Here is a 26971-nt window from a genome sequence, read left to right on the forward strand (position 1 = left end):
CCATTAAGAGCCTTGGTGTCTGGCTGGATAGGTCCCTGTCATTTGACCAGCAGGCAATAAGACTATCTGCCATCTGTTTCGGCATCCTTAGAGTCATCAGAAAGATCCTCCCTCTACTCCCCTTCGAAGCAAGAAAGACCGTGGTCTTGGGCCTGATCCAATCACGGTTGGATTTCGGGACTGCCTTATATCTGGGAGCTCCTGACTTCACTCTGCGCAAACTGCAGTTGATACAGAATTGCGCCGCACGGTCTCTTTTACAAATCCCCCGTAGATCTTCAGTAAAGTCCGGCCTAAGGGGACTGCACTGGCTTCCCGTTAGGGAAAGAGTTAATTTCAAATCACTTTGTATTGCACATCAGGCCTTCTGGTCTTTAATCCCAGCAATTAATCTTCCCCTTATCACACTTTATCATCCTGCCAGACAGCTGCGCTCAACCTCTGCCAATCTGGCCATTGTGCCGAAAATAAAGAAATCAAGATCGGGAGGCCGCTCCTTTTCCTATAATGTGGCCAAGCTGTGGAATGCCCTTCCCCAGCATTTAAGATCGAACCCCGACCTCATTTCTTTCCGCAAACTGCTGAAAATGCTTCTGTTCATCAACTAGTAGTTGGGTAAGACATTCCTCTCTTAAGCTACCTAAGCTTCAGTTGGTATTCTCCGCGCTTGGACGCCTCAGGGCAGCTATGTGCGCTCTATAAAACTCAATTCATTCATTCATTTAAATACTAATAGCACGAAGAAATACAAAGTGCCAATGATAGTCAATGGTCATGAAAGACCAGGACCTAGGCACAATTTGAGGCTCACCATGATGGAGCATTGTGAGATATACCACTCGGGTTTGTTCTGATCAAAGATTTTGAATTCTGACTTTGGTCCTGATTTAGATCTTGATGGATGGTGCTGCCCGCCAAATAATGAAATGTCCTTTGGTCTGGTGGACATTTCAAGCATTGACAAGCACTGTCAAGGCGGTTCTCACCAATGCATTGCAACTTTGTTGGATGGCTTCATCCCAAAGTGGGATTTTCTTATTGAAAAAAAATGCCCCCTCACCATGGGAGCTTCCCCCACAGCAATGGGGGTATTAAGCACTTTTCAGTGCCTCTTAGCACCACGTTATTCCTGGCAGTGACAAGAATTGTAAAAAGGCTATTTGTATGCCCATCTATATTAGGTGGGCAGACATACAGCCAAATCTCTGATGGCCCTTAATCTGTCAGAAACAACAATAACAGATCCCCTTTAGACCTAAAGTATTTAATAATATTGGAATCAAACTATTTCATTGGGACCACTTATATATAGGCCCCTAAAAATTAAGCAACCAATTCTTTCTGTTATGATAAAAACAATAAAAAGAAGTGAACATAGATTTTAAATCTTTCTCAATAATAACACTGAAAAGCTATTATTCACAGAAAAGTTATGAAGTCTGTGTAAGTATCTATTTGTTTATTATTTTTTAACAACAGTTAAAATTGATTGTTGCACCAAAACAATGAAAACACATCAAAGTTGCATTCTATAAAGAGAACGGATTACATAAAGTGCTCGTACAGGTGATTCAGATCTTAAACATAAAATAAATATTGCACATCACCGTATACATGAATAGTCCTATCCTTTCTTCATAATTAAATCCATGACAATCAATGTCAGAAAATATCATATATTAAAAAAGACTGTTGTTCTTAAAAAGGATAACTTCGCAGCTATCTATACCAAAAACTGGCATTTCAGTGAAAAATCGAATTTTCATCACCTTCTTCAGGTTATTGTTAATTATTTAAAAATGATCACTACAAGGCAAAACAAAGGAATCGTCAATTGTGTACACAAATGGTGACACCAGCTATCAATTACACGCTTAGCATGCTGCCCCTAACAATGACAGAAGACTTCCACAACAAGCTTGACAAACTGATAAACAGGTTCATATGGAAAGACAAGAAACCTAGAATCAGCCTACAGAAACTGAGGCTCAACAAAGAACTCGGGGGACTGAATATTATGAACTTTAAAAACTTCCAGACTGCCTGCCTAGCTAAACAAGGAATGTTCTGGATTACCAACACGCAGGACTACATACCGGAGTGGCTAATACTCGAAAGGAACATCCTGGGGGGGCTAAACCCAATAGCAATGCTCACAGAGAACAAACACCCCGCCAGACACGACCCAATCATCAAACACACCAAAACAGCCCTGCTAAGAGTAGACAAGCAAATGGGACAACGGATCAGAGGAACCAATTGGGAATCAATCTGGTTTAATACAAGAGTACAATACAAAGGGAGAATGATGTGCAACGAGGCCTGGACAAAAAGAGCTATTACCACCCCACCGCAACTGGAAAAAAAACACTCCCCACTCACGTTCCAGAACCTCAAACAGACGCACAATCTACCGGACATAGAACTACACACGTTCCTCAAAATAAGAACAGCCATTGCCAAGGCAAACCTAAATAAGGGAACGCCCACCATCATACAGTACATGAGCAACCTCAACAAGGTTGGACACCAGACAGCACAGATCTACAAATTCCTGAGCCCCAAAACATCTACACTGAATGCAAAAACAACAAACTCCTGGGAGACACTGTACACAAGACATCTCAGTGAGGAAGAAAAGGATAGGCTATGGAGGTCAGCCACAACAAATAAAGTCACGCCACAACTTGCACAGACAAAATACTGGCTCTTACACAGAGCCTTCTGGACTCCTGCCAAACTTGAAAAAGCAGGCATAAGAGACAGTGACACATGCTGGAACTGCCATGGGAAACCTAGAGCACCTCATCTTCAAACGCCCCAAGGTCAGGACGTTCTGGATAAGAGTGAGCAACCTAATCAACACTGTCGTAGGGAAAAGCATACAACCAGGCTTCGTAGGGCTAGCCACCGCATTCATGGCACCAGACTTAGAAAGCAAGGAAGAGAGAGACCTAGTAGACATCCTACTTACCGCAGCAGTAAAAACCATATTAGCGAATTGGAAAGACACAGCCAAAGCAACATTCAAGAGCTGGATAAACTGGGTCACCTTCCTCAGAGGAGCCGACAACATCACTGGGAAACTCTCGCCTAGCCACAACGCTAAGAATGAGATGTGGACGGCCCTAGATGCACACCTGGGGTCACACAAGCCCCCGTAAACCCTTACACACGGCTAAGAAATACTACTATTTCCTCCCTCCCTCTCCTCCTTTCTCTCTTTCTTTCACCTCCTCCAGGGGCAAATCAGCCTATAACTATGTATACTCGGGGCAACCATGTAACCAGAAAGATGCCAAGAATATCCCCCCCGCATTACTACTGTACTGTATTAGAAAATCTTCTAAATAAAAACTTTTTGAAATAAAAAAAAATTATACGTTCACTTATTTTTGTACAAAAAGAAACAATAATTTATTTAATAAACAATACATTTAAAAAGGAGATGAATTACCCATGGGACCAATACTACCAATGTATAAAAAGTCTATGATATCTAGCTCAGAAATGACTCACAGAATAATACAAGGACTCTCTGTAGTATCACACCAGAAATGGAAGGTCTGACAGTGTAATAATATCTTGATTACCCAGAAATAAACCTTTATAGGATTAGACCATCCTGTCTCGAGCACTTTGGAAAGCTATATATCATCCGTCTCTTGCCTCATGGCTCTTAAGATGGAGTAATATCTTATCCACCACTGTGGAGAACTTCCTGTTCAACTATTTAATGATGAGCTGGTTAGGGTGTAGAGAAAAATGTACCTATTTTTGTTAACTAGCAAGGGTATAGTCAGTATAGATTGTTACATTTATATACCAAACATCCTCCCATCAAACTTACTTGAAAATAGAAAGATGTTATAGACCATATGAGTCGCTTTCAAATGGTTTTTATCCCATTTTAATTTAGTCCAATTTTTTCAGTTTAACTGGATTATAATGTAGTATCAAGTCGGGACTCTGTAGTACAAAAAACTCGAGCCTGTGTTTCTGTCAATACAATGAAAGACCATAAGGACCCAGTCCATTAGATCTAAGGTCCAACATTATATAAGTCACATGTTTTTCTCACCTTATATGGAGATGTTATGTGGACCATGCAAGTCACTCTCCAATAGTTTTTTCAAGGTTAATTATATCAAATTATTTCATTTAACTGGAATATAACATAGTATTGAGTCAGGACTCTGTGGTTCAAAAAAGAGGAATACGATTATATAAATTGCCCCTTTATATACTATTTATGTTACAACTAATAATGCACAAATATAGTATTATTGTCTTTTATGAAAAAAAAGAAAAATATAGATCCTATTTTTAAAATCATGTTCTATTGTTGTCCGGGAATTTTATCCTGTTGCAAAGGAGCAGAAATAATTACCAGAGAAACTCGAGACAGAGAGCTCTTGATCTCTCAATAAGTATCTCAAGCGACTTCTCGTAGTACATACTTATTAAATTTCACCCACTACAGGACCATCTGATTAAAAATATTAAATGTTTGCAGTATGCATAAATGGCATGGACGCCCGAACAAATATCTACGGACAAACAATACTATCCAGTGAGACCTGTAGAATTCCTTATCGTATGTATAACAAGCCTCTGCATCAAATCCTTGGGCATCAAAACCCGTATTCTAAATCGGCCTCTATTTATAGCACAGTTAGATGACGAAACTTAGTGATGTCGTCAGATAGACTAATACTTACAGGAATGTGGTGGCTATCTTATACTACAGAATGTACTAATCACTGTATTTATGAAACAGGCAACTTAATATATGTTACAATAGGCGTCAATTCTTGACGCCTGTAGATTATGAAACTAAACACCAACACCAAGTTGACTACCAGTGAAAGAAATTAGGAAAAAATAATATGAAATGTAAAGCCCATCTTATAATGTTGGTTGTATTTATAGATTGTATAAATAACCAATGCAAACCAAAATATTTATAAAAAAGCAACTTGATATATCTTAGATAAAATGTTGATCTCTGACGCATTCATTTAAAAAAAGTTTACACAAATCGACATCATATGCAATTGCCTCCACGCTTCCTTACTCAACAACCTTATATAAACAAATTTATAAAAACATTAATGTTTTGTTAATAGAACCGCCGTTGATTAATAGGCTCTAGAAGAAAAAGATATCATAATTATATTTATAAAACAAATCTACCCTAATATTTTGTCAGTCCAAAAGAACTATCATGGAGGGAGAACCTAATAGTAAGATGTTATTCTAGACTAAATTGAGAATGTAGATAAGAAAACAAGGATATGCAGAGAACATACATCAGATTGAGATGGGTACCATTTACAAAAAGAGTTATATTATCCTTCCCCTTTCCTCTCTGTTATTTAAACCCCTTTTGTGGTTATTGCATTTTGTCATATAGTATTGTTCTCTTCTTTTCCTTTTAGTTTCCAGGTCAGGCCATGGGAAAAGTTAGACCTCGGCACAGAAGGAGTAGTCTCGACCATCGACAAACTATTGTCACCCAGGATCAAAATTGTGCATGCAGACCTTAATGGTGATGGACTTCTCTCTTCACCAACATTTAAATTGGGCCCTTAGCCCTTTAAGTTCCAATCCAGCACAGGAGAAGAATTCTGAAGCCTGCCAGAACCCCAGGAAGAGACACTTAGGGTTTGATTCTGACTTTGGCTGTGCAGCGCCATTGTGGTGTAGGTCCTATAAATCTTTATAGGATCTGCGCATTTAGACAACATAAAGGGATTGGTGTCCAGACTGTTTCCAGACACCCCCAAAGGATTTGTTAGTCTTTAGACCAGATAGCTCAAAGTGCCACTATAAGCCCCACAACCTTACCAAGGAGTGAAACTTTTTGGAAACTATCTAACATGACAACCCTGACCCCTAAGGGGCTTTTCGCTCAGTCACTTGTCATCACTTGTTCATATTTCTTGAATCAACATCATTCTAGTAGGAAATGTGCTGTAACCACCATTAGACAGAAATAGACACATAGTATTAGGAGCACCAATAGAGTAAATGAAAGGTAGAATTCTACCGTGGGGCTAAAATAGAGAATATATGCATATATTCGAAATCTCCTCCCACCTCGAGGACCCCTTCCGGCATTGATTGTCCCCAAGATTTAATATTTGCTATCCGAAGTGGAATGGACAATGAATCTTTAGTCCACTCTGGAGAACCTGGTGAGTCCCAAATTGGAGCCATCGCAGAATAATATGAGATATTTAGCACCTTTCTTACTCAATATCAGCACTGTTCTCTGAAATCACATCAGTATTACTCAACTGTACTCCTTTAATGTTATTTCTCTTATGTTCCTTTTTTGTCTTCCTGGCTATGAGCTGACCGCTAGCTTCGCCATATTCAAAGTGCCCCAGAGAGCTAGCCTGCCATCATTTCCTCAGTCTTTCATCTAATATCTCCTCCAGTTCCAATTTACATGCTATCAGATCTTCTTTAATATTGGCTCCTGCTGCTGAAATAGGATCAAATAAAGCCCGTTCTAGGATCTTAACTTTTGACTCAATCTGCAAAATCTGTGCCCTGTATGCTTTATGTTTAGCGAATTGAACTGCCAATAACCGCCCTCTCAAAAAAGCTTTATATGTGTCCCAAACAACCGGAAGTGTAGCTGTGCCTAAATTAATTTTAAAAAACTCATTTGACTCAACAAGCAACTTCTCTGTTACTTCTTCTTCCAGAAGAATACTCCTATCTATAGTCCATCTTTTGGTGCACAGAGAGATTGAATGGGGTAGCTGGTAGTCTCCTACATTTAGATCAAAAGGGATTTGTTAGAGGACGTTCTATACAAGACCTGACACAAGCTTTAGTTGGTGCAATTGATGTTGCCTCTCTCCACAAAATTCCACTGGCGGTTATTAAATTAGATGCCACTAAGGCTTTTGATCGCGTTAATTCGGAATTTCTTGCTAAAATATTAGAAAGGTCTAATTTGTGTAGGAACTTTTGTAGATCTATATCCGCATTTTATCAGGCTCCAACAGCTAGAATATTAATAAATGGAAGTCTATCATCACCCATAAAAATAAAAAGAGGCACAAGACAGGGGTGTCCTCTCTCACCCTTGCTCTTTGATCTCAACATTGAATCATTCGGTGAAAATATTAGACAAGACTAGAAAATTTTACCATTTAAACATAATAACTGGGAGAAAAAAGTCTCTCTATATGCGGATGATTTGATGTTATATACATCAGATCCCATGAAGGCAATTATTTATAGTGCAGCAGAGCAGTTCGGTCAAATCTCTGGATATCAGATTAATCAGTCTAAATCAGAATGTATGTGCTGGAACATAACATCTTTAAACCCAATTCCAATTCTAAAACATGAAATCAGATATCTGGGAGTACAAATTACTCAGGGCATACACCAATTGGCCGATAAAAATCTAGCAAAAATTGAGAGGGAGATTGCAGAATCCTTAAACAGCTGGTCACTTCTTCCTTTGACCTTAATTGGAAGAGTTAACATTGTTAAAATGATGTTGTTACCTAAAATAATCTTTATATTTCAAAACATCCCACTTGCTTTTAAGGAAACCATATTAAGTAAGATCCAAGCTAAATGGAGCTAATTTATTTGGGCTTCAGAGGTTATAAGGATTGCATGGAAGAAGCTTCACAGAAGGAAAGGCAAAGGAGGGCTATGTGCTCTGGACCTGAGAATATATGCCTGGACTTTATTAATTAAAGTGGGAATAAGGCTATTTGATTCCCCAGCAGGGACCAAATCCGACTTTATGTTTCAGACTATGTTATCTGAGATCCAGGGAGGCATTCAGGGATTTTTGTTTAAGTTTGGTGATTCGCGTTTTTTTAAGAAGGTGCGTTTAAAGGTCCTTAGAGATATGGCATAAACTGCTGTTTCTTGTCTGAATGAATTGTTACTACTTTTTACAATTGAATTATTAGACATGGTTCTTTTTAAAACAGTATTGCAATGGTTTTTATTAACTATGCAAAATAAACGTGACTTGACTGGTACCAGGGAGTACTATGGTAATGCATGCTTTTTTGGGAAAAAAAACATTTTAATTTTAGTCAGTTATATGTTACTTTGATAAGGGCCAATCAGCTCCCCAAACAATACATTTTTGCAAAAACATAATAAAGCAAAGCAAAACAGAAATTGTGGAAATGCTGATGGACAATGCTAGACATATTGGCTTTGCCAATGTTTGTTCTATTTCTGTTGGGGTATTGACACAGCCTCTTATTGTTCGAAAGCTCTTCACCTCCTCGATCTGTCATGTTAAAAAAGAAAGTATTTTGCATTTTTTGCAATGAGCCTTCAGAATATTCATCTGTCAAATGCACTGCTGTAGACTCTAGAGGTCTGAGGGTCATGGTGTGTTTGTTATGCAGTGCTGCCTCATATCATCCCTGAACCTATTTCTCTTCAAATAATGTTTCTATGTCTGTTGCTGGGCTTCTGCGATCCATGCATTGTCTTTCATTCATTCACTGCTTCTGCCACATTAGCTGCACCTTCTAATACACTGCTCCCTGACACCTCACTTGTCCACATATGATTCCCTTGCAATATTTATCCATTCATGCACACACCCATTAATCGAGCCCTAGTCCATTCACTCTTCCAACTATCCAGCCATACACTCACCCAAACAATCAATGTCAGACTTCATGACTTTGCCAATGATTGCTGCAATTGAGATAACCAAAACCAATGTTAAAATGTTGAAGTACCGGTTGAGACCGATGTGTCTTACTTAAGGTGTGCGACCCTTTATAGAAACAATCCTTAGCCACAAAAATATGCGGGATCTTAACCCCTTCACAGCTGGGCAAATTCCCCTGCTGTGCTGGAGGGAGAGGGGGGGCGCACAGCGCCCCCGTGCTCATGACGAGGTCAGCTCGTCATGAGCCACTTTGGTCGTGTGCTCATAACGAGCTGAGCTCTTCATGACCACACCTGTTTCTTTAGAACGCTCGCACAGCAGGGGAATTTGCCCAGCATGCTAGCGTTCTAAGGGTCATGCTCAGCTCATCATGAGCACACGAGCACTGTGGCTCATGACTCGAAGGTGTTAATACTCATTGCCGTCTTCCAACAAAGTAAACAAGAAGCTTGCAGTCGCCTTCGGGCTTGCAACAATTGTTGAGTGCAATTGTTGCTTAAACAATTCTTGACCAATTTTAGGCTTTGCTGTTCTAAAACCTGGGTCATAGTGCCATTAGCAAAATATGGCACCAAAATAGGTACAATGCATTAATGACGGTCATTCCTTCATTAAGGCCTCCGTACTGTTTTAAACATATTTTAATCGTAAAAGAGATTGTTTCTTTTTATACCAATTGTGTTTCTAACTATATTTTGGTATTTACTGATGACAATAACGTTTGCTGGTAATTATTGTGCTTGCAATTACTATTGTAAAGCACAATATTTTAAAAAGGCGAACAACGACAATAATGTTTCATCCACTGGGCACAATTTTATGAAACACAAGGAACCCATTTCTAAATCCAATGTAGCCAAATTATGCAGATCGGCAAACTATGTTCTATCATTTTATCATTCAATTATAATTCATGTATAAAAAAACTCCGCTTTATCTGAAGATAAATTAATGTGTGTTATGCTTATCATCAATATTATATATTCTTTGTTTGCCCGCTGCCGCATAATTAATAGACTTATATCCACATACAGCATATCGCTTCACAATTAAATGAAATATTACTCTTTTAATTAGTATGGCCATCTGGCTTTGCCTTTTCACCTTCATCCTAAACCCTGTGAAACCTGATTAATTATGTCTTTTTGACCAGGTTTTCTAGGACATTGTTCACACATCAATGGCGAAATTGCTCGTACAATCTCCATTTGCCTCGAATTATAACTTCCCGTGATAACAAAAAGCTAAACTTTGTCTGTTAAGTGTCAGTCGACTAGTAAGGTCGTCCTAATAGATGTTGGTACTCTTTTATGTGAAAAAATGTAACTTACTGCATTGAATTCATAGAGGATAAATGTGTGCAAATAAGATAGTGAACAAAAGTGATTTTAGGCATTTGGTGAACAACTTTAAGGACTTTAAAGACTTATGAATTATTTTGTTAAAACATTATTTATCACTAAATCATCTCTAATCCAAAAGCATTTAACACCAAACCATGAAGATTCCTGTCATGGAGAATCCTCATACACCCGAGAGCACCACAATGTGGCTGTAGAATTGTCCCATATGTGTAAATAGTAAAGGATAAAATATACATGCACAACGTATTTATGTTCAAAGAGAACAGATCAATATTTACAAGCCCCTAGCCCCACCCGTACGCCACTTTTCCCATGTTAAAAATGACGCAAATGTGGTGCAAGGTGCTTGGAAATAAGCCCCAATGTATTTAGTCTGCGATAGGATGAAGGAAAGACCTATATGTAAAGTAGAATGGTTAATGGATGCACCACTTCCGGAAGATGGGTGCACTTGAAAAGTACATATCTCTAACTTGAGAGGTTTATCAATTGATGGACAGATTATTCGAGAATCATATGCCAAATTCACACAGCACCACCATGTGCTATATGGTAAAGGTATGCTTTATATGGGCACTTGATGAAGAGACTTTCTCCTACAAGGAGTGCTAAGGTGGGCTGGACACCCTTGTAGACAGTATGTCTTCAGCTTGTGTGTGGAGGTGCTGTAAAGTACTCAACACTGTTACCTCTTTTTCACGGTCATTACCTTTTGGTATCCATCTTTAAGTCCGGCTATAGCTATCTCTAGTAGTTGTGGGAAAGACATCAAGTCTCCACAACAACAAGGTACAGAAAGCCATTTTCAACCACTGGTGACTTTTACACAAAGGTGGTGTGCCATCTGGCATTATACAACTCACTGGGCTTCAGTTGTGTTCTCATACAGGGGAGTGTTGTGTTCTTGGGCAGCTCCGGAACAGGGCTGGGGGACACAATTGGGGGAGCACACTAAGGAAGTAATAGTGGGGGATTGTAAATAATACACGGACACGGCGGTGCTGGTATGCTGGTCACCTTGCCGTCGCCAACTGGCATACGTGCATGCGTAGACCTCTTTCATTAGGCTGAGGTCACATGGTGCTGACGTGTTATGCCACAGGCTAAAACACTACATTCCTCCCCAACAAACATTAAAACAAACATCAACAGATATATCTTTGGTCAATTACAACTTCACATTACAATCAGCAGGCACATATTTGAACAGTCTTACCTGAAGTAGTCTCTGAGTTGGCAGGATGGGACTGGGTTCCACCGCAGGTGGTGCTCTGATGAACCCCGGCTCTGGGTCTGGCTGACACTGGCGTCAGGTGCAGTTTCGCTAGGCCGGGGCTCATGGTTACGGCCGCTGCTCTCCCGCCTCTCACCTGCCGGTTTGTCACGCTGAGTTAACGCCTGGTCAGGGGACCCCTGACTTTCTGCAGGGAGGGACAAGTCCATCAACCCACTGGACTCAGTGTTTTCCCTGGTCTGGGAGCAGAAACTCTCCTCACACCTCGTGGGGGAAAATGAAGCCCCCCCGGATTGGTACTTTTTTAGTGAGATACATTGCCGGTCACCGTTTCTCTCCCTCGGGAGGCAATGTTCCTGGTTACCTTGACGTTAACAACGGTCCATGGATCCGTTTCATAGGGCAGTCTGAATTTCCCACTGGTGATGCGATTCTTTATCAGCACAGCATCCCCTCTGGTGATCTGGGGAACTTTGGCCCTCCTCCACTGACTGATCTGAGCATGGGCTTTGCGGCGTCTGGCATCAACTTGACTGTCATCGGGAGGCTCTGGACGCCACTGGGGATGGTGAGGTATTGAGTCTGTAACTACTCAGCCCATGAGAAGATGTCCAGGGTCTACACCCGTTGTGGTGTGGGGTGTCTGATGGTAGCTCCTTAAAAATGTGAAGATGGCCAGTTCAAGAGATTGTCCTTTGTCATAGGCAATTCGAATCATCTTATTTAATGTTCACATAAATCTTTCCACTTCGCCGTTTGCTTGTGGCCATCTGGGTGTGATTTGGCGGTGTTTAATGCCTAAAGCACTCAGGTAGGTGGCTAGTTCTTGGCCTTGAAATGGAGGTCCGTTGTCAGTTCTCAGCTCGCGCATCAGTCCGCGTGCCACCATGATCTTTTCCAGTTTGGGAATCACTTCTGTGGCACTAGGTGTTGATATGATTTCCACCTCAGGATACTTAGAGTGGTCGTCAATGGCCACCATCGTGTGGCGGCCATCAGGAAGGCTGCCGAAATCAAGGCTGACACAAGCCCAGGGGGACCTTAACCGGGGTTCCACAATGATCGGGGCCGGTCGAGGGGCGTCTTCTGTCACTTGACACGCAGTGCAGGACCGAACCGTGGCCTCTACCAGTTCGTCCATCAAGGGGAACCACACCTTGGTTCTGAGTCGCGACTTGGTCTTAACCATGCCTTGATGGCCAACATGAGTGAGTTGAACCACTTGGGCGGTTAGTGATGAGGGTATCACCAGCCGGGGTCCTCTTCGCAGGCATCCGGTGTCATCTTCAGTGAGCTCGTCTCTCACGTGATTAAGGCTGTCCATGACACGCTGTGCTTCGGTGGTCAGTCTCTTCCATTCCTCCTTGGCCTTATGCATATTTTCGCTCTGCAAAGCCGCCCTGGCCCGTTGTAGGCAATCGTCCCTTCTGGTGGCCTCCGCTAGGCTCTCCATGGATATCGGTAGGGGACATGATCGGGCGGTGATACACTGGACATATTCTTCAGTGTCGGCCGCGTCTTCCATTTTCTCCCCGGGTAGCTGCTCAGGGATGTAGAGACAAGTAGTCGGCTGGGTTCCGAGAACCAGGCTGGTATTCTACTTTGCAATTGTAATTTTGGAGTTGTAGCATCCATTTCTCAATCCGCGGTGGTGGCTTTGTGGAGGTCCCAGAGAAGAGGGCGACAAGTGGTTTGTGATCGGTTGCTACCACGAAGGGTTTTCCGTAGACATATAGGTGAAAATTACAGCACCCCCAATGTATGGCGATCACCTCTTTCTCGATTTTGGAGTATCTCTGCTCTGTCTCAGTGATTGATCTGCTGGCAAATGCTACGGGGGCCCAGTCCTAGTCCGGGTGCCGCCGTTGCATCAGCACCGTCCCTAGTCCCATGGGACCAGCGTCCACGGCCACTAGTGTCAGTTTCCTGGGGTCCAAGAAGGCAAGTGTGGTGGCCTCTGAGAGTGCCTCTTTGGTGGAGAAGTGTGGCTCAAATGGTTAGAGCGGCAGACCCTGATGCAGAGGTCTGACCCGGGACCAGGGTCCAATACCCGCCTTGGCGGGTCTTGGGCTCAATTTCCTCGGACCTGATAATTCTCGTCTCTGTGCCTATTCTAATCATGGGTCCCACTCTGCAAATCTGGGCAATAGCTTGCTTAATCTCCACAATGGCCCCAAAAGTGATGGGATGCCTGGTTTCACCCTGGGGGTGCCCAGGAGTGGACACTCACAGGGAAAGCCAGGAAGGGTTCCTAAGCGGTATACGTACAGCGCCGGGACACTACATCAGGGAAGTAGCTGTGCGCTCTATAAATGCTGGTACATTTACATTACATACATCTCTCAAAATGCTTTGGCTTGTTCCGTGTCCCATCTCCAGGGGATGGAATCTTTGGTGAGTTCCCTCAATGGCAGGGTTAGGTTTGCGAGGTCACGGATGAAACCTCCGCAGTAGTTCACCATACCTAGGAAACTCCGGACTTCCGTGACGGTGGTGGGGGCAACGGCGCCTTTAATGTCTTTCACCTTTCCGGGTCAGGGTTGACGCCCTCGGTCGAGAAGGTGTATCCAAAGAATTGTAATTTCCGCTTCAGGAACTCACACTTTTCCCGATGAAGGGTGAGCCCCGCCTCTCGCAGGCGTCAGAGTACTTGATTTAGGCGGTTTTTATGCTCCGGAATGGTATTCGCATGTATCATAATGTCGTCGCTGACATTGATTATGTCGGGGAGGTCCGCAATGAGTTCCTGTATTACGTTCTGGAACACTTCAGCCTCGCTGGATACCCCAAAGCTCAGTCTGTATATCTCCGGAGCCCCACGTGTGTTGAGAAGGTTGTGATGTTGCGGGATGCCTCGTCTAGCACCGGCTGGTGGTAGACTGATCGCAGATCCAGTTCGGAGAACCAGCCTGCTCCCGCAATTTTCCCTATGAGGTCATCTATGGTGGGGGTTATGTGGCGCTCTCGCTTGATGGCGGCATTGGGCAGTCGCATGTCCACACAGATCCTCACCACGCCAGGCTGTTTGGGCTTCCTCATGACAACGATTGGAAAGACCCAGGGTGTGGGACCGGTTACTTTCTCTATTATTCAGGCGGTCTCAAGCTTCTTGAGTTGTTTCTCGACCAACGGTCGCAGGTGGAAAAAAATGCGTCGGTGCCTCAGGGGCACCAGCTGGACCGTATGGTCAATATGGAGGTGCACCACTTTTCCTCTGAATTTCCTGATTCCTTAAAGACGTACGAGAATTTCGTCAGCAGGTGTTGAATTGACTCTTGATGGACACCGAAGGCGAACGTCACAACCCCTAGGTCTTCTGCGCCCGGCATCCCAGCAGCATTGCTTCTCCGTCTTCGGTTACAAAGACGTTGGTCGTGATGGACCGTTCCCCATGTGAGATGGACGTTCTGAATTTGCCTCGTATTTTGAGAGGTGTATCTTGAACATAGGCAAACACGGTGATGGCTGACGGAAGAAGCACCGGTGGTGGATTTAGGGTTTGATGGAGGGCAGATGCCATGATGTTTATGGTGACGCCTGTGTCCACGACCGCCATGACGTCTTGGGAGCCTACGCGGATGCCGCACTGGGGTAGGCGCATCACGCCCTTTGAGTGGCGTTGCCGATCATGTGCACCTTGTGCACTATTCGTTCTTTATCCTCGTCATCGTCCATGTCGCTTTGCCCTTGGTTGCCTTCTTGCACGGTGTTGTCCACTTGCCTCGGTTTGCGATACTTCTAGGATCTACAGACTTTCTCGAAGTGGTTAAAGCGTCCATATCCTGAGCATCACTTACCTTTGGCGGGACACTCCACCGCCAGATGGGGTAGCCACTGCAATTCCCCCAGGACTTAGGTTGCCCTGACGAAGATCCCTTCTTGGTCCACCTCGTCGGAGGCTTCATTGTTACACTGTTGACCGGTTCGGCCTTCACTGGCGCCTGGAGGGCCGCTTCCATGTGTGCGGTTCAGGCCTTCGACATCTCTTTGGTGCACCCTAGGGTTAGTATGTCGGCGAGAGGTTTGCCTGACTCTTCCAGGATCCGATCCCGCAGCTTGGTGGACGCAACTCCTTGAATGACCTGGCTGCGGATTTCCTCTGTAGGGTCGGCCAACCCGCACGTGGACGACAGGTTCTTGAGCCAGGCATGATACGTGTCAAGCGACTCCTCAGGCAGCTGCTTTGACTGCCGGATTATGAGCCTTTCATAGACCTGGTTGGCCATTGGTTCGAAGTGCCCGTTAAGAGTGTTTATCAGTGTGTTGTGGTTCTTTGGTGTAACTTCCACAAGCTTTTTTGCGATGTTGTGGATGTCTTTGCCTCCAAGGTGGAGTACCATGGCCCTTTTCTGGTCCTTGTGGTCCTTCGCTGCTTCAAAGAAGATGAGTAGGCGATCCACCCAGTCCTTCCACTTGGGTGCAAGTGACGAGGGTGATCCCTCCACTATGAACGGCTCTATTGGGGGTATCGTGGACATATTGGGTGCAGGGGTGTGTGGCTGTCCCTACAGCATCCGTAGATCAGTTTGTCCGCTTTGTCCCTTCTGGCCGGCCTTCTGGGGTTCCCCTTCTGGATGTACCAGTATCAACTTGGTTGGGCCAATTCTTGATGTCTTGGGTCTGACTTTGCTTGCAGGTGGCAAAGCTTGTTTGCCTGTCCCTGATGACTTGCTTTGGGCTCCTAACCAGCTGATGTGTTTCTGGGGCCAGGGCACATGGTTCCTACTGAGTTGGGGCTCTCCGCCTTTCCACTGTGTGTTGCTGGGCCCACTAGGCCCGTAGTTGAGGCTTTCCTCTTTCCCCTTCTAAAACGTTATTTCCCTCGTGGCTGTAGAGGGGCCTGAGGACCTATTGGGGCTTGCTGCAGCGCTCGGTGGGTCGTTGAAGAGGAGAGCTTGCACCAGGAGCTCCTCGCCCCCCCCCCCTTCAGGGATCGTCAGCCGAGGATCACACACCTCCCGGGCAGGACACCACGTGGCTGCCGTCCAATGGCGGCCGATGCGAGGCTTTGCACCAGGAGCTATCGCGCGTCTCACCTCCCACACACTGCAGGCTCAGCCAGGACACCAGTCACTTCTCCGTAGGCTCCGCCAAGGACAGGCGCTGCGCGCCGCACACCGGGGCACAAGCGCCGTGAGCCGATGGCAGGGCTCACGGCCACCTCACCGCAGGATAAGCGACACGCGGCGAGGGCACGCCCACCCTCGTCACCAGCTGTTGTGTTCTTGGGCAGCCCCAGGAACAGGGCTGGGGGACACAATTGGGGGAGCACACTAGGGAAGTAATAGTGAGGGCTTGTAAATAATATATGGACACGGGGGTGCTGGTATGCTGGTCATCTCGACGTCGCCAACTGGCGTAAGTGCATGCGTAGACCTCTTTTATTAGGCTGAGGTCACATGGTGCTGACGTGTTATGCCTGTTACGTCACAGGCTAAAACACTACAGGGAGCAGGATACCAGCTGCGGATGATGTGGTTGGGCACGTCGAATTGCATTTTTTATTTGTTCATAACTTCCAAAAGGTCGACACATTTCACAAAACGTAAAACAATAATTACCATAAAACAATAATACAAAAAGGTAATTTGTAGTAAAACAAATAAAAATTATTATTCTACATTAAAAACATGATAACAATCACAAGAAGTTCTTGGGACAGTAATAAAAAGCATTAATTTTGCTTTCTTAAGAAAACATTATCAAACAGTGTCGATTTACGACAAAGAAAAAATAGCTCAGATCTTGGGGCTTACAATTGCAAAGAGGATAAATAGCTTTGTTCGAATGCTTCCCTACATATCTACCTAAGGTGTATTTTAGCTGCATATATTTATTCCTCAAACTCCACAAGAAACATCGCAGAACATGTTCCTGCAAAAAAAATAGCTTTCTACATCCCGTCAGACTGCTCAGCCTTGTGAAAAAAAACTAGACTGCACACCACAGAATTTTCAGGGATATCCCTTCTTGTATGATTGCCGCAATGAATGCGATGAGGTGAGCACTGCATCACATCAGAGGATTCCATTCATTACTACTGTCCTAGGTTGCCGCATCTCTGGGAGTACTTAATTAAGAGAGTGCCTAACATTTTTAACAAAAAATTGTTTTGTGATTTGGTTTCTTGATGTAGTGCATCTGAAAGAAGGCACTGAAACGTTATGTTCCTATCAGTATGGGAGTCCTACTTTAAATGCACAATGTTCATTTTGTCTCCCACAACTTCGCTGAGTCTCCAATCGCCTGGTTGTCTTCATAGTCATCTTAGAATAGAAACGTGTTTCAGTCAAGTGGAGAAGCATGGCTCAATGATTAGAGTGGCAGACCCTGATGCAGAGGTCTGACCCGGGACCAGGGTTCAATTCCTGCCTTGGCGGCTCTTGGACTCAATCTCCCCGGACCAGATAATTCTCGCCTCGGTGACTAGTCTAATCATGGGTCTCACTCTGTGACTCTGGGCAATAGCTTGCTTAATCTCCTCAACGGCCCCAGCAGCGCTTTGATGCCTGGCTTCACCTTGGGGGTGCCCAGTAGTGGACATCTCACAGGAAAGCCAGAAAGGGTTCCACAGCGGTATGAATACAGCGCTACGAGACCTCTAGGAAGGCACTATATAAATACAAAACACACACACACACACAAGTGAAGGGTATCTCTTCTTAGACACCACATGATGTAGAATAGAGAAAAAAAAATTGTTCAGATTTAAAATAGACATCCATCATTGCATTCTTAAAAAAAAAATCAACCTTTGACTACATTTTATATGAAAATAACCTAGCAAATGCATTTGCTGGAGAATTGTCAAATCGATTAAGACTATTTTTCTAATAGTTTTTGCTTGATGCATGTACTGCATTAACGCAAAAGGCGTTAAAGCGTTTTAGGATTCTTCGCTCTGAGGTGGTGCTTTGACTGACCTTTAAACCTTTGCTTTCTTGTCGACAAGGCAGGTGCTGCTAATCCTGATCTTTTTGCCCCCACAGGGGAAAAGGTGCAGAGCACAAAATGTGTGTGATGCCCTAGATACTGTAATCTAACCGTGGTGCCATTAGGTATGGCTTACGCAGATATGCGTCTCAAGTCCGTCTAAGTATCCAAACAACATCCACCCATGCTTCTGCATCACCATTTATATGTTGTTTTTGTGTGTGCGTATGTGTGTGTGTGTGTCTGTGTGTGCATGTGGGCACATATGGATGATAAGGGTGCCTGGATCTGTGATTTCTGTTACTACATCCAAACATACCACACAGCTGCACTTTTCATTACAACAAAACATTGTATAAACCTAAAACAATGCAGACTTATTGAGTGTGCCAAAGCATATTTCTAGTCCTAACAATATGATTGTAAGTTTTTTAAGAATTTGTGATTGCATTCACAGTGTGCTCTTATTGAGCACAAGATAAGTTCTGTATATACGTTGTGAAGCAGAATCTTTTCCAAATTTTTGATTCTGACTTTAAAACTTTGCAGGTTTTTGAATCCACTCAGCATCACCTGAAACTATGTCTCCTGAAAAACACTTTTTATGAAATTAATTTTCTTGCTGGAAGTTTTCTGTTAGAATAGCCTCAGCATTTTTGGGATAATTAAGATGCAGTGGAATTAATTAAAAAGATAATATGAAGGGCATATGCACACAATTTATTAGTATATGGACAATATCCAAGCCACTTCGAGGATTATTACTGCTCTAGGTGCAGTGGGATGTATTGTGCACTTAATCTCATAATTAAGCAACTGTTGATGCTTATATGGAATGTTTTGTTCGTAGATACTGAGACCTAGAGGACCAGTGATACCTTCTGACATGTCCTTGCACTGGAACAGACTCTGCCTCTTGTTCATTAACTATGCCAATGTCCAGTAGCATTCATCAAAGTTCCTAGTTAAAGAGAATCCTAGGCTGAAATCTGCTAATGTGCTTCCAATTTCAGCTGCTTTGCCCCACCTTTCATCTGTGTACTTGTTATATTGGGCAGTTAATATCACATGCTACAGGGAGGTAAGTACTCACACAGTAAGGTGAGCTATCCACTCCCTCTGGTTTTATTTTATTTTGTAATTGTCGCTGACTGTAAGTCTAATGAGAGTGCTTCACATTATCTTTTTGATTTTGACAAGCAGAACACAAGGCCTCAACTGGTGAGGAGCTGCACCAAACTTCCCAAACAAAGGGCAGTGCCTTTTTGGCTACCCTATAACTGGAATACCTCCTAGTGAACCAGATCAGAGACCTTATAATAGTTTTAACTCTGTCTGGTTGTTGGCTGTAAAATACAAGCAGCCCAGAGCTCAGACTCTCCGTACTTGCTTTTTATAATGTAAATAACCCACTCTCTCTTTTTGCTTGCGTACAAAACCCAAGATTCTAATTTGACTTGCAACACACTCAGTATCCATAGCTGAGCATGTCTAATGGAGAGACTTGTAATCAATGAGATAACATGGACAAGTAACATACAATTTAACACAAAACATTAGCAACTTATGCATACAACTAACAGTGTGAAGAGCAGGCATACGAATAATAATTTGGTATGTATATGTGTCCTGTATAATATCAAGTACATCAATGCAATCCTTATTTAGGTCTTGCTGCAGACATCTTAGGCTGCTCAACCAGTCAACTATTTAAAAACTACAATAGATAGAAGTACAGAGCGAGAGAGAGAGAGAGAGGGGAAGGATTTTGAGTTTGCCCTTTGACCTTAATGTGTTTCCCATGTTTTTCCATTGCTGTCATGGGCTATTCATAAAACACCCTATGCTATTGTTCCATTTGTTTTCACATTAAATTTGGATGTTGGGTTCAAGTAATGCTTGTGATAGGCTAAAGATGTGACATGACATGGAGCTTCTAGCTGAAAGCCCATGTAATGATGTAAAGACATGACAGCACATATGTTTTCCTAAAGATGCAAATAGAATACTGTCCTTTATTCAAAAATATATACTACTCAATAGTTTGCTGCGTAAGCCTTTTAAGTTCACCACTTACAATGCAGGGTAAGTTTCTAGCTTGCTTTCATAACACTCTTCTTTGCTTAGCACAGCTAATGATTCACCAAAGGCTTCCTACGTCCATTTCCTTTTATCCCAAAATGATATTTCATTGTGGGATTTCTTTCTAGAATACAAGGGACTAACAAACACAAAATTATACAATTACTCAACTGTTATCAAAGACTTCTCCTAACAAGAATTCTGACCCATTGACTTTGCCAATACTTGTTATCCCTTGTGTCACTGAAAATATATTCCTGACCAAACCAAATGATAACTACTTTATTTGCAAACTAAGGTAAAATGTAGCTTCTTTCATAAGTATCATACATGTGCAGGGCTCCTTATGATACAGCCCTATACACATACATTTGAAACTAGAAAGAGTCTACCCCATGCTACACAATGTACTGAAGGCCTAACTCTTCACCTTTTTAGACTTGTTTAAGACTAGAGTTCAACTGCACACTTTAGCCAACTATCTCCAGGATAATGGACACACTCACACTTTTCTCAAAGGTACATTGCTACACTTTCCATTGAAATATACCAGACAATGCTTTTGACCACTTATCATGGCCTTCTCGCTATTGTTCCATGCTGCTGAGCACCAAGGCTTTAGCATCTTGCTACCTTCCAACTTTCAGTCTTATGGATGTCCATCCCTTGATGCCATCTAATTCAATCTGATCCTTTCGGATAGAGTGCAGTGGCGTAGAGTGCATAGGTATTGAGGAAAGTGGTGTAGAGGGCATTGGTTTAGAGTACAGTGCATAGAGTGGTGTAGAGTAGAGTGGTGCAGAGTAGAGTGGTGCAGTGTAGAGTAGAGTGGAGTGGAGCAGCATAGATTGCAGTGGTATAGAGTGGAATGGCGTAGAGTGGAATGTGCAGGGTGGAATGGCATGGGGGAGTAGAGTTGCATAGGGAGGAGTGGCATAGAGTAGATTCTTTTAGAGTAGAGTAAGGTAAAATACTGAAGCCCACGTGGCTAGGTGCTTGACGAGTTTCGTTGAATTTATCAGACTACTTAGAGCCAAATCAGGCTGGCTTTCGACCTGCGCACTCTACTGAGGCTGTGATCCTGGCAGTCCTGGACACTCTTAGAGCTAACGCGGTCAGGGGCATCCACCAGGCTCTGGTGCTCCTGGATTTGTCGGCCGCGTTCGACACGGTGGACCACAACATCTTGCTGAACTGTGTCGAGCAGGCTGGCCTGCGAGGACCCGCACTCAGCTGGATCAAATCTTTTCTTGCTGATCGCACTCAAGCTGTAAAGCTCGGAACGTTCACCGCCCCTATGCTCACCTCCACATGCGGGTCCCACAGGGCTCATTCCTCTCCCCACTATTGTTCAATCTGTATCTCAGGCCCTCGATCACCTCACTAAAAAACAGAAAGATCACCATTTTCAACTATGCTGATGATCTTCAGCTTATATTCCCACTAGACTCCCCTGACTCTGCTGCTGAATTTCAGGCTATCATGCTTCACATCCAGCGCTGGATGGATCTGAACCACCTGAAACTCAACTCTGGCAAAACGGAACTAGTGCTTCCCGGGAAGAGTGAGATCTGCTAGTGCCCGCACTATTGCCCGGCTTAATTGGGGTCACCCCCACTCCCTCCCCTTCGGTAAAAAGTTTAGGGGTAACCATTACCGCAGATCTCTCGCTCAGTGGACAGGTGGGAGCAGTGATCTCCACCAGTTTTTTTCAACTGCGCAAAATCCAGAAAGTCGCCCACCTGCTGACTCATCCAGCCCTCATACAGGTGGTAATAGCCCTGGTCCTCTTGCGACTCGACTTTTCGAACTCTATTTACCTTGGCCCTGAAACTCCACTGGCTACCGATGGCTCAACGGGTAGCCTTTAAGACCGGATGCTTAGCCTTTAAAGCCTTGCATGGCAAAAGCCCCGGATTTATCAACAGTATGATGGTGAAGCACGCACCCCTGCGAAGTCTCCGCTCGGCCCACCTCCACCTGCTTACTATCCCCTCCTTTAAACGAAAATGGCAAGGAGTCTGTCGCTTCTCTTATCTAGCTCCGAAGCTCTGGAATTCTCTCCCTCTAGTACTCAGGAGCTGCGATAACCTCCTGAGCTTCAGAAAAGCCTTAAAGACCTGGTTATTTGAGCAAGCCTACTCATAGTCATTCTGCTGCGACATTCCTAACGACTAGCACCATGAAACCCTCGGGTGAACGTGCACGCTTTATAAGTTGTTATTAACATAACATAAGGTGGTGCAGGGTAAAGTGGAGTGGTTAAGGATAGAGTGCAGAGATGTAAAGTAGAGTGGCATAGACTGTAGTAGCATAACGTCGTGTAGAGTACATTGGCATGGAGGGCTGTGGTGCAGAGTACCTTAGAGTGGCGTACAATGTAGTGGCATATAGTGCGTTGGCATAGAGATGAGTGGTGCAGTGTAGAGTGCAGTGGCATAGAGTGCAGTGGTGAAGTTTAGCATAGAGGTAAGTGGCTGAGAGTACAGTATTGCAGAGTAGAGTGTCTTAGAGTGCAGTGGTGTAGAGTGCATTGGCATAGAGTGCAGTGGCATAGAGTAGTGTGTTGCAGAGTGAAGCGCTGTAGTGAGCAGTGGCATATATTTGTGGAGAGCAGAATAAAGTGGCATAGAGTGCAGTGACGTAGAGCGTAATGGGGTAGAGTGGCATAGCGTGCACTGGCATAGACTGCAGTGGGGCAAAGAAGAGTGTTGCCAAGTAGATTGCCACAGAGAGCAGTAGAATAAATTACAATGGTGCAGAGTAGAATGGAGTGGAGTAGAGTGCAGTGACAGAGAGTGCAATGGTGTAGAGTAGCATAGCATGCAGTGGCGCAGAGTGTTGCAGAGTAGAGTATAGGGTCGTGGAGTGCAGTGGTGCAGAATATTTGTTGTAGAGTGCAGTGGCATAGAGTGCATTATTATTGAGTAAAGTGGTGTACAGAAATTTGGGTAGAGTGCAGTGGTGTAGAATAGAGTGGCATAGAGCGCAGTGGCGTAGAGTACAATGGCGTAGAGTAGCGCAGCATAGAGTAGAGTGGCATAGAGTGCATTGGTGTAGAGTAGATTGTTTCAGAGTAGAGTGAAGTGGCATACAGTGAAGTGGTGCAGGGCAGAGTGGAGTGATACAGGGTCAAGTGAAGTGGCATGGGGTTGAATGCACTGGCATAGAGTGAAGTGGTGTAGAGTGTAGTGGAGTGATCTAGACTGGAGTTCTATAGAGTGCAGTGGTGAAGAGTGCATCGTGGGGCAGTGCCCTGCCATAACAGAAAACACATCTTCAATTGAAATGACCATTACATTTGCACAGGCATATGGTTTGGAAATGTCATCACCTAGTGTATTGATTCATTTTAATGGCATTAAAATAGTTGTTTCCACCACACTTCAGGATTAGACCCAGTAACGAGCATGACTGCCACATAATTCTTCTCACTTTGAAGTCAGAGGAAGCAACTTAAACACAAACTCCCTCAGACGACAGAGCCTGACCTTTGATCTGTCTGTGAAAGCACAGCAAATGAGATAAGATAAGAACAAGATTTAAAGGCCTGTTTATGGAAAGGAAACACTCAGTATGATATTGTAAATAATGTTTGGGCATGGGAAGGGACGAGCTCAAGCTGGACAGCCTCAAACAAATAAACCCAGCTAATAAAGAGCAAAATAATATGAGTTGCAAATCAAAAATCCAATGGTAAGTAACGTCGGAATGCATTCCCATGGAAGTTTTCCAAAGGTCTTCAAAATGTTCTTTTAAAGTTAGTTGTGCTGTCTGGTAGGCTTTGACCTAAAAATGAAGTAAGTAAATTTGCATATTGCTTCCCTTAATTTTAAGCATTTCAGTTGTGATGTCATCTTGTATTGTATTGTATGTTGGATTTATATAGCGCTTATAACCCAGGGGTCTCTAAGCGCTTGCCTTGGGAACCCGTCCTGGCTTTTCCCTGTGAGATAGCCCCTACAGGGCATCCCCAAGGTGAAAGCCAGGCATCCCGCCGCGGGGGGCCGTTGTGGAGATTAAGCAAGCTTAATGCCCAGAGTTGCAGAGTGTGAACCCATGATTAGGTCAGGCACCAAAGCGAGAATTATCGAGTCCGTGGACATTTGAGCTCAAGACCCTGCCGCGTCGGGAATTGAACCCTGTTCCCGGGTCTGACCTCTGCTTCAGGGTCTGCCTGCTCTAACCAGTGAGCCACACTTCTCCTATTTAATAGGGATGGCAAGTCATGGACCAGTAAAAAATGAATATGTCTTTATTCCATTGACCTCCCTTGGTAGTCCTGAAACCTGAAACCCAAAATGCAGTACATCTCACACATTTTCCGTTTCCAGGTGATGCTTGACGGTACCTATTACCATTGCATCATTTATTTTATATGAATGACAAATATCTGTAGAAAGGTGTTAATTTTACATTAGTTCGCATGCAACGTCTACTGGGTTTTAACAAGTTGAATATAAGAGCTTATTCTTTGTAGTAGCCTACTTTGTTCCAATTTTTACAGAGCAATAAAAGAATATTTAACCGAAGAGACATGTTGTGTTTGTCCACATGCTAACATTTGTCCTTCACTTCCACAGCTTCTGCCAACAAGATCAGTTGCCAATTACTTTCCAGTCCTGTGTGGTTGCAAAGGAATGCCAAGTGGCGGAATGGTCAGAGTGGAGCCCTTGTTCAAGGACGTGCTCCACGTCATTTCCTGTTGGGAATCGCACAAGAACGCGGGCGGTCACGCAACTTCCCATTGGCAGTGAAAATGAATGCCCAGAACTGGAGGAAAGCGAACAGTGTACCCCAGCTGTAGAAGGCGTCCCAGCTTGTGCTGTGTATGTATGCATTTTGTTCTATTGCAGTCTCCAACACCGTTTCTCTTCAGTGAAAAAGGCATAATCTGTGGTCCTGCATATGTAAATTAGAAGAGGGGATCTTAATTTTCCCCCCATCATGGGCATCTGTAAAGTGAATGAGTACTGCTGTTTTTACAACTCAAACTTTTAGGCTAAAGAAATGCCAGGCTTATAATTTTAAGGCAGTGTACCATGCTGAATCACCCGTAGGCCTCGCCGCATTGTGCATGTTGAACATTATAGCTCCAACTACCTACACACTTCTTCCATTTTCAGGAATGAGTAGGTTCATTCCTCGCTGCTATTTCCTGTTCCACCCGGGAGCCACCGCTAAAACAACACAATACTCACCGATATATCTAGGACCAGTGTTCCGTTTTTTAATTAAAATAATTATAACTATGCATATAAAGGCTGTAACTCTGTGCCAGTTTAGCTTCCACCCTAATTACATATTTTTTTCATTGTGTAGCCCCATTCCTTTTCTCAAGTGGAGATACCCGAACAAAAGCATTCTTGAAGCTTCCTGTTTTCCCCTAAAGTTCATCAAGTTTTCTAGGAACAGTGGTAATACCCTTCACTGTTTCCATTTCAAAAGTCTGTAGGGTCATTATCTTCCTCATTTACTACAACTGTGCCCTCTTACAGATCAATCAATCAATCAATCAATCAATGCATTTGTAGGGCGTGCTACTCACCAGTAAGCGTATCAAGGCGCTGAAGGGAGGGGGGGTGCCACTACTGCTCGAATAACCAGGTCATGAGGTGTCTCCTGATGGTGAGATGGTCCTGGGTCAGTCGTAGGTGTGCGGGGAGGGAGTTCCACGTCTTGGCTGCCAGGTAGGAGAATGATCTTCCTCCGGTAGTGGCTCTGCGAATCCGTGGGACGGTGGCGAGGTCGAGGCTGGTAGAGCGGAGCTGGTGGGTGGGAGTGTAGAACGAGAGGCGGTTGTTGAGGTATTCGGGGCCCATGTTGTGGAGTGCTTTGTGTGCGTGGGTGAGCAGCCTGAACGTGATCCTCTTGCTGACAGGGAGCCAGTGCAGGTTTCTCAGGTGGGCCGATATGTGGTTGTGGCGAGGGATGTCGAGGATGAGTCGTGCGGAGGCGTTGTGTATGCGCTGAAGCCGTTTCTGAAGTTTGGCTGTCGTTCCTGCATATAGGGCGTTCCCGTAGTCCAGTTGGCTGGTGACGAGGGACTGGGTGACCGTCTTTCTGGTTTCGGTGGGGATCCATAGGAAAATCTTTCGGAGCATGCGCAGGGTGTTGAAGCATGAGTACGAGACTGCGTTGACTTGCTTGGTCATCGTGAGGGAGGAGTGAAGGATGAATCCCAGGATGCGAGCGTGGTCCGTGGGTGTCGGTGCGGTGCCCAGCGACGTTGGCCACCAGGAGTCGTCCCAGGCGGATGGGGATTATCCGAGGATGAGGACCTCCATCTTGTCCGAGTTGAGTTTTAGACGGCTGTGCTTCATTCATTCTGCAACATCTTTCATTCCGTCCTGGGAGTTGCCTTTGGCGGTGAGAGGGTCTTTGGTGAGGGAGAGTATCAGTTGGGTGTCGTCGGCATAGGAGATGATGTTGATGTTGTGTTTGCGTGCGATGGTGGCGAGGGGGCTCATGTAGATATTGAAGAGGGTTGGGCTGAGTGAGGAGCCCTGGGGTACGCCGCAGATGATCTTGGTAGCCTCGGAGCGGAAGGGAGGGAGGCGGACGCTCTGGGTTCTGTCAGAGAGGAATGATGTGATCCAGTCCAGAGCCTTTCCTTGGATCCCAGAGTTGAAGAGGCGGTTTGTTAGGGTGCAGTGGCAGACAGTGTCAAAGGCT

The 26971-nt window shown here is 44.2% G+C and overlaps 1 protein-coding gene across 1 annotated transcript in view; it reads left to right on the forward strand.

Annotated features, from left to right (window-relative positions):
- Positions 1-26971, forward strand: part of THSD7A (thrombospondin type 1 domain containing 7A) — a 959544-nt gene that overhangs the window by 447787 nt on the left and 484786 nt on the right. The window contains exon 3 of the mRNA XM_086941983.1: positions 24880-25125. Coding sequence (XP_086798109.1) covers positions 24880-25125 — 246 coding nt within the window. The remainder of the gene's footprint in view (positions 1-24879; positions 25126-26971) is intronic.

Source organism: Lissotriton vulgaris, chromosome 10 (genome assembly GCF_964263255.1).
Source record: "Lissotriton vulgaris chromosome 10, aLisVul1.2, whole genome shotgun sequence".
Taxonomy (NCBI): Eukaryota; Metazoa; Chordata; class Amphibia; order Caudata; family Salamandridae; genus Lissotriton; species Lissotriton vulgaris.